The sequence below is a fragment of the Grammomys surdaster genome, unplaced genomic scaffold, assembly GCF_004785775.1.
Source record: "Grammomys surdaster isolate TR1022 unplaced genomic scaffold, NIH_TR_1.0 362, whole genome shotgun sequence".
Classification (NCBI taxonomy): domain Eukaryota; kingdom Metazoa; phylum Chordata; class Mammalia; order Rodentia; family Muridae; genus Grammomys; species Grammomys surdaster.
Genome location: NW_021604781.1, coordinates 1,674,865 through 1,692,076, shown reverse-complemented (window position 1 = coordinate 1,692,076; position 17,212 = coordinate 1,674,865). Strand labels below are relative to the sequence as shown.

Genomic DNA, 17,212 nt, shown 5'->3' with positions numbered 1-17,212 from the left:
AATTCTCTCAACATCAATGGACTCAATTCCACAATAAAAAGACACAGTCTAACATAATAGATGGGAAAACAGGATCCATCATTCTGCTGCATACAAGAAACAAACCTCAGCAACAAAGATAGACATCACCCCAGAGTAAAGGGCTGGAAAAAAAGATTTTCCAAGCAAACAAACCCAAGAAAGAAGCTGAAGTAGCCATTCTAATAGCTAATAGACTTTCAACTAAAATTAACCAAAAAAGATGGGGTAGGATACTTCATTCTCTTCATAGGAAAAATCCACCAAGATGATGTCTCAATTCTGAATAGTTATACCACAAATGCAATGGTACCCACATTCATCAAAGAAATATTACTGAAGCTTACATCTCATATCAAATCCCACATATTAATAGTGGGGAAACATCAACACCCAACTCTCACTAATGGGCAGGTCATCCAGACAGAAAACAGAGAAACAATGGAAATCAAATGGATCTAACCGATACCTTCAGGACATTTCACCCAAACACAGGACAATATACCCTCTTCTCGGTACCTAATGAAACCTCCAAAATTAATCATATACTTGGAGACAAAATAAGTCTCAACATTTGCAAGAAAATTGAAATAAACCTTTGTATCTTATCAGATCACCATGGATTAAAGCTAGGCTTAAACAACAACAGAAACAACAGAAAGCCTACAAACCCATGGAAACTGAAAAACTCCCTACTCAATGACCACTGGGTCAAGGAATAAAGTAAGAAAGAAATTAAAGCCTTTCTAGAATTCAATGAAAATGAAGGCACAACATATCCAAACTTATGGGACACAATAAAAGCAGTGCTAAGAGGAAAATTCATAGCATTAACTTTATAAAGAAATTAGTGAATTTTCAAACTAGTGACTTAACAGCACACCTGAAAGCTCTAGAACAAAAGGAAGCAAACACAACCAAGAGTAGACAGTAGAAAGTAATCAACTCAGGGCTGAAATCAATAAACTAGAGACACAAAAAATAATACAAAGAATCAATGAAATCAAGAGTTGATTCTTTTAGAAAATCAAAAAAATAGACAAACCTTTATACAAACTAACTAAAAGGCAAAGAGACAGTATCCAAATTAACAAAATTTCAGAAATGAAAAGGGAAACATAACAACAGATACTGAGGATTTCAAAAAATCATCAGGTCTTTCTTCAAAAACTTGTACTCTACAAAATTGGAAAACCTAAGTACAATGGATGATTTTCTTGGTAGATACCACTTGCCAAAGTTAAACCAAGATCAGGTAAACAATTTAAATAGACCTTAACCCCTAAGGAAATAAAAGCAGTCATTAAGTCTCTCAACCAAAAAAGTTCAGGGCCAGATGGTTTTAGTGCAGAATTCTACCAGGCTTTCAAAGAAGAGATAATACCAGTATTCAAATTATTCCACAAAGTAGAAACACAAGGAACACTGCCAAACTCATTCTATGAGGCCAAGGTCACCCTGATACCTAAACCATACAAAGTCTCAACCAAGAAAGAAAATTTCAGACCAATCTCCCTTATGAACATTGATGCAAAAAGTACTCAATAAAATACTTAAAAACTGAACCTAAAAACATATCAAAAAAAACATTATCTACCATGATCACGTAGGCTTCATCTCAGAGAAGCAGGGATGGTTCAATATATGGAAGTCCAACACTATAATCCACCATATAAACAAACTTAAAGAAAAAAAAACACATGATCATCTCTGAGCATCTCATTAGAGGCTGAAAAAGCCTTTGACAAAATCCAGCTCCCTTTCATGATAAAATTCTTGGAGCGATCAGGAATACAAGGCCCATACCTAAACACAATAAAGGCAATATAAAGAAAGCCAATGGTCAACATCAAATTAAACAGAAACTTAAAGCAATTCCACTAAAATCAGGCTGTCCATCCTCTCCATATCTATTCAGTATAGAACTTGAAGTTCTAGTTGGAGCAGTAAGACAGCTCAAGGAGATCAAGGGGATACAAACTGGAAAGTAAGAATTCAAAGTATCACTATTTGAGGATGACATGGTAGGATACATAAGTGACCCCAAAAATTCTACCAGGGAATTCCTACAGCTGACAAACAGTCAGCAAAGTGGCTATATACAAAATTAAGTTAAAAAAAATCAGTAGCCCTCCTTTATACAATGATAAGTGAACTCATAAAGAAACGAGGGAAACAATGCCCTTCACAATAGCAGCAAATAATATAAAATTCTTGGTGTAACTCTAACTAAGCAAGTGAAAGACCTGTATGACAAGAACTTCAAGTCTTTGAAGAAAGAAATTGAGGAAGACATCAGATGATGGAAAGATCTCCCATGCCCACGCATAGGTAAGATTAACAGAGTGAAAAATGGCCATCTTACCAAAAGCAGTCTACAGATTCAATGCTACCCCCATCAAAATTCCAACACAATTCTTTACAGACCTTGAAAGAACATTACTCAACTTGATATGGAAAATACAAAAAAACAAAAACCAAAACACAGGATAGCCAAAACAATTCTGAACAATAAAAGAACTTCTGGAGGAATCACCATCCCCAATTTCAAGCTGCACTGCAGAGCGATAGTAATAAAAGTCACATGATTTTGTCATAAAAACAGACAGGTTGATCAGTGGAATCAAGGATCCAAACATAAACACAAATTCCTATGGAAGCTTGATTTTTGACAAAGAAACCAAAAATACACAATCGAAGAAATCTTAAACAAATGTTGCTAGACTAGCTGGATGTCTGCATGTAGGGAGATGTAAATAGACCCGTATCTATCACATTAAACTCAAACCCAAGTGGGTCAAAGACCTCAACATAAAACTGGATACACTAAATCTGATGGAAGAGAAAGTAGCGACTAACTATAAGAGCATTGCTACAAGAAACAAGTTCCTGAACAGAATACCAGTGGCTCAGGCTCTAAGATCAATAATTGATAAATGGGACCTCATAAAACTGAAAAGCTTCTGTAAGGCAAAGGACAGTGTCAATAGGACAAAACTGTATCCTACAAGGATGGGAAAAGACCGTTACCAACCCTACATCCAACAGATGACTAATATGCAAAATTTATTACAAAATAAAAAACCTCAAGAAACTAGACATCAACAAACCAAATAACCCAATTAAAAATGGGGTACAGAGCTAAACAGAGACTTTTCAACAGAGGAATCTCAAATGGCCAAGAAGCACCCAAAGAAATGTCAAGTGTCCTTAGCCATCAAGGAAATGCAAATCAAAATGACCCTGAGATTCTATCTTACACCCATCAGAATGGTTAAGGTCGAAAGTTCAAGTGACAGCACATGCTGGTGAGGATGTGGAACAAGGGAAACATTCCTCCACTGCTGGTAGGAGTGCAAACTTGTACATCCAGTTTGTAAATCAATCTGGTGGTTCCTCAGAAAACTGGGAATAGTTCTACCTCAAGACCCACCTATACCACTCCTGGGCATATACCCAAAAGATACTCTACCGTAATACAAGGGCACACTTGCTCATTTATCTATTTATGGTCTGGATGAGGCAACATCCACCGATCCTTAAGTCCCTCTGCTCCTTCCGTGGGCTGTTTGCACATCCATTAACTCCTTTGTACCCAGGGTCCAGCAAATTCCCATCCTCATCACACAGACATCCCCACACTCTGTTCTCCAGAGACTGCTCACAGGGAATCTCAACTAACTGACAGGCCTAAGTATGTTTGGGGCAGCTAAACTTGGCTTCCTGTAGGCACCCATCAAAGGCAATATAATGTGAATTTATATTGTAGGGCCTCAACAAGGGAAGCTTTGGCTCAAGCTGTCAGGATACAAACAGATTTTTCTGCAGTGAATCCCAAGCCACATCTAGGGCCTCACACCCTGATGTGCACCACCAGAGTGCCACTTCAGCACCAGGCGCACCCCAAACTCAGGTGCGGAGGTGGCGAGTCCACTCACCTGTCCTGCTTGAATCTGTTCCTCTGAATGTGGGTACCTGGATGGGATCAAAGTTACAAACACTCACATTGTCATCATCTCTGATAGCAAGCAGGGGCTTCCAGAAGAACGCAGCTAAGGGCACACAAAAGAAACGAACCAGGCTGGGAAGGGTGCCCAAGGGTCCTGTAAAGGATGCTCTAAAGAAAGCCTAAAGAACCCTGGAGAAGTAAGCAGACCCCAGCAGGGAAGCACATCCTACTTGCTTCCCAAACACTTTCAGGGCCACACTAGACACACGCTAACAAGCACCTACGAGTAGCAGTGGCTGCCCCAGACTTCCTGCCTAATTGGTGATTTACCCCATGGAATCCACTGTCACAGGGTCTATCCAGGCTCGTTTGCCTTCATTAGCAAGCCTTCCTGGCGGCAACAGATGTCTCCCACATCATCACCACTGTTAGCCTCACGCCTCATGACTGACACCGCCCCAGATGTGTTACCGGTTTCCATTTTCTAATCAAAGGGGTCAGAAGCAGAGGGTGTTGCCAGCTCATGCCTGCAGCTGTCTGGTCTGTCAACTCCCTGCCACACATGGGTTCTAAAATATGGTGCTGAGAGGGGGACCTGAGGCTCAGCCTTCTGTGTAGCAGCTGCTCCTCTGCTGGGGACTCACTCCAGGACACAGTACACCGATGTCTGCATGTCTGCACAGTGGCACAGCGCTTGCGTAGAACGCCCACACGCTGTCCAGATCCACACATCATCTCTAGATTATTTACACTACGCAGTGCCATACAAGTGCTCGGAAAAGCTGTTTTACAGTGATGTTTAAGACATGTCGAGCAGAAAAATCAGTGTTTGATGCAAATGCATTTTTCCCCAAGTATTTTTGCTGTAGGGTCAGTTGGATCTTTAGATACAATGTCTGTAGATACAGAGGGATGTCCATGTTTAGAAAGGGGGTTGGGAGATCAAAGACTTCACCTCAGCTTTGGGAAAGCCTGTGGTAAGTGGGTATGAATATATATTTACCATGCAGGGATGTGTCTGAACGTAAAAATAACTTTTATTCTCCTGTTGCAATTGTTGTCTGAGAGGTATACTGCCCCTGTCTGCTAACCTAGGCCTAGTCCTGGAAGCTTCTAGCCTCCATACAATCTAATGTAGGCCTAGAAGGTTTTCAGCCTCTGAGACTTGCTGCTGAATAAGCTCACCCTTTCTTGTTCTTTCTAAACTCTGGCTGGCTGGTTCAACTCAGCTGTTCTGGCTCAAACTCCTCTCCCAGCTGACTGACTCAATCTGGCTTTTCTCTCAGTTTCTGAATTGCTCTGCTTGGCCTTAAACTAACTCTATAGCAATCTGTTCTAATCTTCTGGCTCCTTCTCATTCTCTTGCTCTTTCTGTCTTCACCTGTGTCTAGCTTGTTCTCTCTTCAGTCTGTCTCTGTAAAACTATCCCGGTAACACTGCCTCCTCTTCTCTCTCTGCTGCTCCACTCTCCCTCTCAACTCTACTGTACTGTCTCCACAAACTCTACTGTATCCTGTGCTGTACTCTCTTCCTCCTGTTACTGCCTGTCTCTCCCTTCAGTAGCTTCCCTTTCCTCTCTCTTCTCCTGAGAGTTGGGTGTATCCTATTCTGTTAAATCTTTCCCTGATTAGTCACTTTTTTTCTGCCACTCAAGACATCATTTTCAAACATAGGCGCTTCCTACTACAAACTAATTTTATCTTCATTGTTTGGGATTAAAGGTGAGTACTAAGGGATTAGTCACACCCTAAGTAGAAATATCAAAAATCCTGTAACAACTGAAGACCTCCACATACCTGCTGCCCCGTTCAGTAGCTGACCAGAGAGAAAAAGCACCGGAGGTACAACATGACCCTGATGGTTAATGAGAATAGCCAAGCTAATGCTCACATGAGCTCTGAGCTGTAGGTGGTGCCCGAATTAGTACATACCTACAGTAAGTGGAACAAGAGTCCTTGGCCAGGCCAAGGCATAAATCACCCAAAGTCTCCACAGAGGCCAGTGGCAGAGACGCTATGGTTACATCATGCCTTGCTGCTAGACATGTCCACACACTGTAACCTTGCACCCTGTACTGAGAAATACATACTATCTCATCCTTTGAATAGAGAACACCCACAGGCAGAGACGAAAGCAAGCACACAAGGGAGAAAGCAACAGAGAAAGGAAATGCTGTCCCGTGGAAAAGAAATGAAAACAAAGATTAGTGGGTCCCCACATAAAGAGCGAAGTCCCAATGTCTTAGCTATTCTATGGGGGCTTTGGCTTCTCACTAGGTCCTTTGGGGGAAGAGCCAGACATTTATACCAAAGCTACGACACACCCACGCTTACTTTATATACAGAGCGCAAAAATGATGCATAGTAAACACATCTAACTCCTTTTAATTGGTTTGTTTTCTTATGTGTTCCCATTGTCTTTATGGGTGTTGAACTGCCTGATAAGTGGGTACCTTGGTGACCCCCACACAGCCCTCACACAGCAGAGATGGTAGGACCACAGAGGCAGAGCTGTGGAGAATCATCTCATAGTTATACCTCAGTGTTCTTCAAGGTAAATAGAGTTCCACACTCCTGTATCATCCCTCAACTCGGGAAAGGCTTGGTAACAGCCCTAGAATGCCTGGTCTGGTTGGTCTACTGATGCTCTGTTACATCTGCATGACATACTAGGAATGGAATAAGCAGCCCTACCTGGCCTAGTTTGCTTTCTATGGCTGTAATAAACTATGACCAAAAGCAACTTGAAAAGAAGAAGTTTATCTGGCTTATATGTCCTGACCACAGTCAACCACTGAAGGGAGTCAGGGCAGAAACTCGTTCAGGAACCATGGAAGAACACTATGTACTGGCTGGTTCCCCATGGCTTGCTCAGATTTTTTATACAACCCAGGACCCTTGCCCAGGGATAATACCAACCATGGTAGACTGAGCCCTCCCACATCGGTCATTCATCATCATCATCATCATCATCATCATCACCAGCATCACCAGCATCACCATCATCATCAACTTGCCAATCTTATGAAGACATTTTTCTCAATAGAGTTCCTCTTCCCAGATGACTCTCCCTTTTTAATTATACCTCTGTGTTTCTGAATCATTGAGAGGGGATGTTGAGTTGTATGAAGGACCAATGGCTTCACCAATGAAAGACCTGAAACTCAAGCTGGGAAAATGGGTAAAGCGCTTATAGATATCGGGCCCACAAAAAGGGGTGGAGTTTTGCTCACAGTTTCAGAGGTTCGAATCTATGCATGTAGGGATGTGCAGTAAGGTTAATTATTTACCTCAGAGCAACAGGGAACAGGGGAATTAAAGGGCCAGGGCCAGAATATTCCTTCTAAGGACATTTCCCCAACGACCCAACTTCTTCCCACTGGGTCCCATCTCCTAATAGTGTCAAAGGCCAGTGACACAAGGTCTCTAATGAACACTTAACCAATCCACAGCAGCATCTGAGTCCACTGAAGTTAACTGACTTGAACACATCTCCCCCCAGGTTTCAGTGATGTCATGTATGTAAGTGTGGTGTATTTCTCTTTCAACTGCTCTTTCTGTAGCTCAAGGTGCCTTTGATTCATGAAGTGTCTTGAATGATAAAAATATGATGTTTATAAAGCTGGAAATGCTTTTGACAGAGAATGTGATTCCTGACAGATTTTTCCAGACTGTCTGAGTCAGGAGGATAACCGTTACTTGGATGGTACAGAAAGCAGATTTCTACACAAGGGATGGTAAGTCACATGCAGAAAAACTCATGTTCTTCTCTGTAAATGTGTATGGAAGAAGAGGAAGAAAAATGATGTGTGGGAATCACCGAGAAAATCATCAGCAAGACTCAAGAAAAACGACTCCACTTCTTTTCCTTAGGAAGAATGCTTCAAATTATATGATTACAAATTCCAAGGAACCAGATACTTGAATCTTATCAGCAGCGCTTGTTTGAGTTCTACATTTCCACGGAAAATTAGAGCCACATTTGGGACTTTGTTCTCAGAGTCCCCTTTTCTTCTCCCACCCAAACTGAATTGAGATACTCAAGTAAATAGCAGAACACTAGAAATAAGACCCCAGCCACATGCGAAGCTGTATGAAGCCCCTCACATACTGTAAAAGCAAACACATACCCATCCCTGTCAGACACCAAAAGCCACAGACAGAAAGGCAGCTCCAGCTCTCAGTTCTATTTTAAGGAGAGGGTTTAAATGTCACCAGATTAGACTAAGGTCACCTTTTATAAATGTACTTCTTTAAAAGGGAACCTAACTGAATGTATTTCCTTACATACCATATAAAGACTTGGCACAGCCCTCTCTGACTTCCTTTGTCTTTGTTTCTTTACATACCAAAACGATATATAAACATACAGCCCTGAAGTAAGAAGATCAATGTCAAGTCTCTTAAATGTCTTACAAACACAGGTATGCCCGACAACAGTGGAAGCAGGTAAGGGTGTTGGATCCCCTGGAGCTGGAGATACAGATAGTTGAGAGCTACCTTGCGGGTGCTGGGAGTCAAACTGGGTCCTCTGGAAGAGCAGCCAGTGATTTAACAGCTGAGCCACCTCTCCAGCCCCTAAGTTTTACTTTAACGATCCACAGTTATTGATTATAATGTGTAGGTGATTATAAAATATTGGTACTGGAAGCATCATCTCCCTGACTTCAATGTTATCATAACCACATCCAGAAACTATGAAGACTATGTCCCCGGTTCCCTATTGGATACTGTTAATTCAACATGGTCATTTTCCCACCTGGGCTTTTGAATGGCCAACACTGAACTTCATTGACATGGCCCACAGGTAGAAAGAGCCCAAGAAAAACTATTCTTGTGCAAAGCTGTGTTCTAAACACTCTGTGAGTATTACTTTCAGATAATGCACCCTACTTGCCCTCTCAATGGTTTTAAACCTAATTCAGTTATTACCTACACTGTTTTATTATGAAGACACCAAAGTCATAGATCTGGTAAATGCAGAGGTGGTATATCAATCCTAACATCTCTAGAGTACATGTCTACCACCGTTACCTTGCAGAAGCTCTAAAAAACCAAACAGAACAGTGACACAGGGCAGCCAGACTCTGGAGCTCTAATAATGGTATGGTGTGGACAGCTAACCATTCTGTGTCACGTACTCGAAATGTGCTAAGAAATCAAGCCCTAAACATTCCCAACATCTGTACACAGAGGAGCTGCACAAAATGACAGAGGTAATTAGCTTGATGCAATAATCACTTCATAATATATATTATATATTTTATATATGTTTCATATATAATTTTCATATATATTAAAACATGAAATATATAAAATGTAGGTTATACATAAAACATAAAAATATTTTTATAACATATTTTTCATATACATTTCATATATATAAACAGCTATATACTGAAATAACATGTTATATGTTCATGTTGGATATTTTGTCACCTTGATACAAGCTAGAGTCATTTGGGAAAAAGAAATCTTAATTACGAAATTGCCTCCATCAGATTGGCCTCTGGGCACATTTGTGGGATGTTTTTCTTAATTATCGACTGATGTGAGAGACCCAAGCCTATTGTGGGTACTGCCACCCCTGAAATGTGGTCCTGGGCTGTATAAGAAAGCAGACTGAGCAAGCCACGGAGAGCAAGCCAGGAAGTGGTGTTCCTCCATGTTCTCTGCTTCAGTTCCTGCCTTCAGATTTCTGTCTTAAATCCTTACCCTGGCTTCTCTCTTCATGGTGGACTGTGACCTGTAACTTGTAATTAACCCTCTCTTACCCACGTTGCTTTTACTGGTGGTGTTTTATCATAGCAACAGTAAGAAAACTTAAAAAAAAAAAGACGTAATATCTTTTGTTACATTATAACTCAAGAAAACTAGAAGAAAAAAATCAAAGGTGTCTAAGATCTTTCTGGAAAACATTAAATGTGAAGATATGAAATAAAGAAATCAAAATGGACTCGACACTATTCTCGTAGACGGTCTCTCTTATATTACTTATATTATAGCACTTTGGGTAGTTTTTCTCTTATTGGTCTTTGCATCTATACTGTGATTTCTAATTTGTGGCGGTTTGGAGGGTTGTGTATATATATCTCTATATGTTTTTATTGTATCTTTTGTTTTATTATTCTGTTTGTTTGTTTTTGTTTGCCTGTTTTCTGAAGAAAGAGCATGGAGTTCAGGGAGTGAGGAGAACCTAGGAAGAATTGGCAGAGGAAAAACCATGTCAGAATATATTGTATTAAAAAAAATTTCAATGAAGGAAGAAAGAAAGAGAAAAAGTAGATTAATGGTTGTCTGGAGACTGGAGGGAAACGTTCTAAAACTGAGTTAGTGAAGGTACACAACCCTATAAGATATACCAACAAAACCCTGAATTGTACACTTTAAACGAGTGAATTACATGGTGCGTGGATTACATCTCAATAAAGCTGTTATTTCAGCCAGCCATGGAGACGGCAGGATTTTAACCTCTTTTATGAGAAATTTAAAACACACACCGAAGGGAAGCAAAGTGCACAGTAAACCCTCCCAGTGTAAACCCTCCCAGTTCAGCCCTCTAGTGCTCATGGCTTTCAGCGTAAACCCTCCCAGTTCAGTTCTCTCTCTGGTGCTAACGGCTTTCACTCACCAATCCCGGTTTTTAATCTTTCCTCTTCCACCTCCAGACTTTTTTGCTTTTTACTTACATTCTTTTACACTAAACCAGAATGTTGTCATTCAGATACAATCACCAGAAAGACGGAACACAACAGCACACAGTAGCCTGGAAGGATCCTGCGGGTGCCAGGTCCACCTTCTCAGCAGCTCAAGAGGAACTCCACGCCTAGCCCTCCTGTGTCCTCCACCACGGGGCACAGGCTATGCAGCTTTCAATCTCCCTGCTCAGGCTCATCATCAACCTCTCCCTCCAGTCTCCAAGAGGGAGAGGACCCCTGCAGCTCATTCACATCAGGGTTACCTAAATGTAAAATGCACAGGTGGGGGACTGAACCTGTGTAGAAGAAGCAAAAGGGGAAAAAAGCTAATCTTTGCAAAGTGGGACAGCCAAGAAAAATGCGGCTGTTCTGATGGCATTGTTTTTACTATAAACAAAAGCTTCTGTTTATAGTTTATATCAACAACTGTAAACAGGCAACTTTCCTTAAAACCAAGACCAAGTAACCAACCAGCCAAACAAAAACACGAGTTCATACTCTACTCCCATCGCTGGGTGGACGTGATTAGTGTCCTGATCCGAGGAGTGCGCACAGACATCAATAAGGTTTAATCTCAGATGAGAAATAGCTTCTCAGGAACCTGACCTCCCAGGTCACTGGTGGCTCCTTTCTCCATGAATAAAAAATGACTCCCTCTTTGCCAGGGGAACATGAGACAGGCTGATGGCTGTTTCTATAGGAGTTATTAATAACGCCCCTTGTCAACTCTGATCTTACTTAAGATGCATGTCAGGTGCAGATAATCAAGTGAACCATGTATATAATGCATTTTATAGTACTCACGGGTGCAATGTCGAGTTCACATTCCAGGGATCTCTCATATTAACCCTCGTTTTCATTGATTAGCCTTCCAAAGAGACTGGCGATTTTCTACTTCAAACCATCCTCAGAACCCAGACTCTACTCAATAATTAGAGATGTCTGCTCATCTTAAGAAATACAACTCAGTCATTTTGTGAGTTTTGGCTCATCTTTCCAAATCAAGTTGTCTCAGACTGGAAACCCTTACACTCTCTCACGAATGGCCTCAAGAATAGTCTCAAGATGATTCTTTTAAGATTTATTTATTTTATTATTTGTGTGTGTGAGTGCCCGCGCACATGTGCCTGTTGTTTGTGTGCACTGCAGTGCCCACAGTTCTGGGAACTGAGCCTGGGTCCACTGCAAGAGTACTAACTCCCCATAACTGAGAAAAGGGATAGTGTTTATCTTTGGTGGATGATTAAGATACAGTAAGAGGATGATAGATTCAAGTAGGTCCAAGTTATTTTCTTCACTAATCAGGGAAACAGTATACAGGGTCCCTAAGTATCCTCTGCCTGCCACCAGCTGCTGGCAGGGCACAGGCATCTCCTCCAACCCCTCAGCCCCTTTGCCCCACTCACGGGTGACTGGCCTGCTCTGCTCCGGCTGCACGATGTCCAGGGATTGGGTGCTGGGCACCGCAGAGACACTGGAGCTCCTCACAAAGCCGAAGGCCGCCAGCTTGGCTGCTGGGAGTCGAGAGTAGCCAGGAGGACGAAGCCCAGATTTTGGAAGACTGGACTTTGCAGCATTAGAATTGGAGGCTTTCTTGAGGTCTGTTGAAATGAACCAAAACAAAAGGAAAATTCTCAGTGCATAGAAAGATAAGGAATGTCTCAGAATGTGTCTCGTCATGAACAGACTAATCTTGCAGGCTCCAATTCTGCATGAGAGTGAATCAATCTTTTTTTAAAAAAGATGCTTTTTGGGTTTCACTAATAAGGTCAAGTAACTTCATGAAATCATACCGATAAGCAATAGGGTGACAGGAACTCAGATATTGTTCTTCTAACTCCTAAGTCTGATTTTCATAACTACATAATGCCCAAGATAAATAGCTTTTATCACACCAGCTATTCTACAAATCCTACCCTAGTCAGTTATAGTATGACAATGTTATGCTCTGTAACAGAAAGAGATTTGTTTCGTAATGTGGGACACATCTGTGCAATGGAAACCTAGAAACAAGTGGAAGTTTTATTAGCATCAACAGTTGCTTGTTTACACACACACCTCTGTGTCCAGGTTTCCACCTTCCCCAGATCCCTACTTTGTATTGTGATAGTAATTTAGTTCAGCAAACATTTCCTGAGAACAGCACGAGATACAGAATATAGTAAAACAGAAAACCCATCTTTCTGAGAAAGGTGTCTTAACTTCTCAGGGTGGGTGCTTCAGAGGACTCAGGTGGAAGAGCCCCAGCACCGATGCCCTGGGGGAAGCGCATAGTCTGAGTGAGAGAGGAACGGAGGACAGACAACTGGACAGGAATCAGGACAGACAACTGGCCTCACTTAAGGCCTAGGAAAGGTTAAAGGACATGGGATGAGGAATTGAAAGAGGGTACCAATTGTTGGGACTTATTTGAGAATCGTGAGAACAAGATACAACTTAAAATTTAACACACCATGGGTGTTAACCATATTATTAGCCTCACAGAAATATGTTCCATGAGTCATCCCTTATTCTAACCCTCTTGCTGTGAGGTGGGGTCAGCCAGACTGTAATTCCCCAATGACTGACTGGGCAAACTCCAGGCCCTCACCTTCCCCTGAGAACAACAGTATCTTCTTGTAAAGGATGATGCTGTGAATCACATTCAGCACCTACTGTATAGTCTGTGGGGATTCAAACCGGAGTTAGGAGTTCTCTTCTCCCATTCCCAGCCATGGAGTGTAAGAATGACAGCGTCCTGCTACGAATCCAGCACCTCTGCAGCTGCACCGCACTTTCAAGAATGGATACGTTATAGAAGAAGAGTGGGCATGAGATAAAAGATGTCTGGCACTATGCTGGCAGGAAACAGCAGGAGAAATCCTCTCTTCTGGGCACTTGGCAGGAGCAGCCATGAACATCAATTCAAAAATGGCCCCTGGTTAAATCAAGAGTCATGAGACTATGGCCTGCAGCTGGCAAGCACGATGCTAGGCTGCAGAGAAGAAACCTTCAAACAGAACTGTGTGGCATACAGGACGGTAAAAGCCTGGTTCGAACCAGAGTTGTCATTTGGCCTTTCCCATCAGCCATAACATGTTCATTATGCTGCCCCCTAGAGGTGGAAATCCTCTTGGGTTGAAAGCCATGAAGGAAGGAAGGGTCATAAGGTTCTCACGTGGAATTCTAGCCATTACGCACGCGCAGAATACAGAAAGTAGAAGGCTAGCCGGAAGTTGGCCTTCCCGGTGCAGCATCCATTCATGACCAGCTAGGGTGGAACTTTGTGACAGTGTAACTGTTTTGCAGTCTCTCATACTCTGCAAGTAATTCCTCCCTTGCCCTCTGTAAGCCCAATAAATTCATTGGTTCACCACACTGAGCTGTGGGGGTAATCTTTGCTGTGGTATCTTATCAGGATTGAAGAGACATTCATCTACATCTCTCTAGGAGTAGTTGTGACAACAAAGAATCTACAGGAGAATGCAGACACAAGCTCCAAGAAGCAAGCCAGACACAGGGAGGGATGCACAGGTAAAGGACCGGCATTCACAACTGGACTCCTGATGGATTCGGGTATGAGAGCTGACCCCCTGAAACTGCTAGAGGAAGGTGTAGGGAGAGTACTGGGAGATGCGGGCAGAGGATGGACCTGCTCCATAGGACTCTGACTGCTCAGAAAATAACGCCAACAACCAACAAATGTGATTTCAGGACATTGAAAAGCTTCTTCACAGCAAACACTTAATTGAGCAAAGCGACAGCCCACAGAATGGGAGAAAATCTTTGCCAGATACCCATCCAAAAAGAAAATTATTGTCTAGAATACAGAACATACAAAGAACTCAAATATATCAAACACGGACTCAAACAACCTGATCTATAAATGCTAATGAAAGGAACATTTCTCAAAAGATGAGATGGCTTTGTCAATCCCCCTCCCCTCAGGGTTCAGGGAGCTGTGAAGAGAGGAAAGATGAGAGGAGCCAGAGGGGATGGGAGATACCAAAGAAGCAGTGTCCCCTAGATGCAGCAGAGGACTGACCCATATGAACATACAGAGACGGTTGCAGCATGCACAGGGCCAGCACAGGTTCAAGCCAGATGGGGTCTGCAGGGCTGGGAGGGGAAGTATACAGAAGCCCCCACCCCAACGAAGGATTTATCTCCAGTTGACAGCTACTTACAAAAGAAAAATTCATTTTCTCCAATGGAGTCTTACCAAGTATATAAACCCTTAATATAACACATACACCATGCCCAGCAGTAGATGGCCAAGGCAAAACGAACTGAGTGGTACTTCTGTAGACTTTTATTTTACTTTACTTTACTTTACTTTACTTTTATTTTATTTTAATTTTGGTCCCATAATACTTTGTCTGGACATTTTTTGTCTTACTGGTCTTTTGCTTGCATATGATAGTTGCTGACTGTGTGTTTGAGTGTGTGTGTGCATGTGTGTGTGTGTCTGTGCATGTTTCTTGTGCTTTTTAAAATCTGAGTTTGTTTGGGAGCTTTTTGGTTTGCCAGTTTGTTTTCTAGAGAGAAAGGAAGGGTGTGGAGTTGGGTAGGGGGTAAACAGGGAGGACCCAGAAAGGGCTGGGAGAGAAGAAACCATGATCAGAATACACTGCATGAAAATATTATTCACACACACACACACACCTTTGGTGAAAATCAAGCATAAAAAAATGTTCTCTTAATGAATTCAGTGTTTCTGCAACTATTTGCCATGAATGTATAGAAGGAAGCTCTGGTCTCTAAAAAGTGATTAAAAGGTATCTTCCAGGATACCTTTGACAATTAACCCAATTCAAAGCATTTTCACTCAAGGAAGGCCTAGACCTCTGCAGCAGAAAGTGGAGCTGCCGGTGCTAATAATTTGTAAGGCAAATATATGAAAAGTGGATTAAACAAAAGTGAGTGATTAAAACAAGAAGTAACAAATCTGTCTTCCATTGGCCTTCACCACAACTCCTGCGTGTTTACCTCCAGCTCCAGGTCAACACATCACAGAGACACCTGCCCTCCTGAGTCCACTGTTACACTGTTAAATTGCTACATTGTTACATAGCTACATGGACCCATCCCAGGTGTCCAACGTGTGGGAGAGAGAGAGAGAGAGAGAGAGAGAGAGAGAGAGAGAGAGAGAGAGACAGAGAGAGAATGTTGTCAACCATAAAGAGAAATACAATTACGCTACTTTCATGGATGCAACTGAAGATAATCACATTAAATGAAGAAAGTCAGCCTTGAAAAAAATAAATGCCCCACGTTCTCTTTCGTTTTATACAGATATCTTAGTTTTGTTGTCAGCGTGATAGAGCTGAAAGAGGGAAGCCCAACTGAGGAACTGTTTTTGTCAGATGTTAATTACAGCTCAAAAAGCTATTGTATTACATCACAAATCTAAAAATAGAAGTGGGGGAGCAAAGTAGAATGGGGGGATGACACAATCAAAGTACCTTATACGCATGAGTGAAAAATGTTATAAGAAAACCCAATTTTATGTTTAATTGATGCATGCTAATAAAAATAAGTTTTACAACAAAATATCGAAAAACTAGAATGATTTTTATTTTCTAGTCAAGCCATAGACTTAAGATAGAATCATGATTAGTACTCAGTAGATATCAGTATATTTCAATATTTGAGAGGGGACAAAAATCTTACTATATAAGCCATGACTAGCCTGGAACTCAATATGTAAGCCAGGCTGGCCTCGAAACCCAGAGATCTACTACCTCTGCTGTCCCAGTACTGCTATTAAAGTATACTATTTCATACCATGCTGATATCTTTACTCTTTCAAGGTCTATGTCAGGGCTGGAGAGGTGGTTCTCCTGTTAAGAGCACTCGCTGCTCTTGCAAAGGACCCATTAGGTACCCAGCACCCACATGGTAGTTCATGACCATCTGTAACTCCAATTCCGGTGATCTGACACACCTCTTCTGAACTCTGATGGCACTGAATGCATGTGGTACACAGACATATATGCAGGTAAAACACTCATGCACACAAAATAAAAACAAGCATGATGTTTTTGTTTCATATTTGAGATTGTAATATTATTTCTTCCTTGCTTTTCACCCTTCCAAACTCTCCCATTTACCTGTCCTTGATTCCTTTCAAATTCATAGCCATTCTTTCATTAACTGTTTATATAATATATAATATAATATAATATAATATATAATATATAATATATAATATGTATATACATATATATAATACCAACATATATACACACATATAACATATATATGTTGATATATATACATATATATATAATGTTGATACATAATACTCAATATATATTGGCATCTTTATAATATTTTAAGTAGGGGTGTAAGGTCTTATACTATACAAGCCCCTGACTAGCCTGGAACTCAATATGTAAATCAGGCTGGCCTCAAACTCAGAGACCTGTTTTACCTGTCTCCCCCTGTGGGGGATGGAATATGTATATGAATTTTTATTTATTTCTTAAATATAACCTGATAAATCTGTATAATGTTACTTATATGTATATTTACAGGGCTGTCTACTTGGTACTGGATAAGCAATT

The 17,212-nt window shown here is 41.3% G+C and overlaps 1 protein-coding gene across 4 annotated transcripts in view; it reads right to left on the bottom strand.

Moving 5' to 3' along the window:
• The window catches only part of Mtus2 (microtubule associated scaffold protein 2), a 353,199-nt gene that overhangs the window by 178,928 nt on the left and 157,059 nt on the right, over positions 1–17,212 (bottom strand). For 3 of the 4 annotated variants that reach the window (XM_028779761.1, XM_028779762.1, XM_028779763.1), the window contains exon 4: positions 12,071–12,265. The exons of the other annotated variant lie outside the window; for it this stretch is intronic. In XM_028779761.1, coding sequence (XP_028635594.1) covers positions 12,071–12,265 — 195 coding nt within the window. The remainder of the gene's footprint in view (positions 1–12,070; positions 12,266–17,212) is intronic. 4 annotated transcript variants of the gene reach the window in all.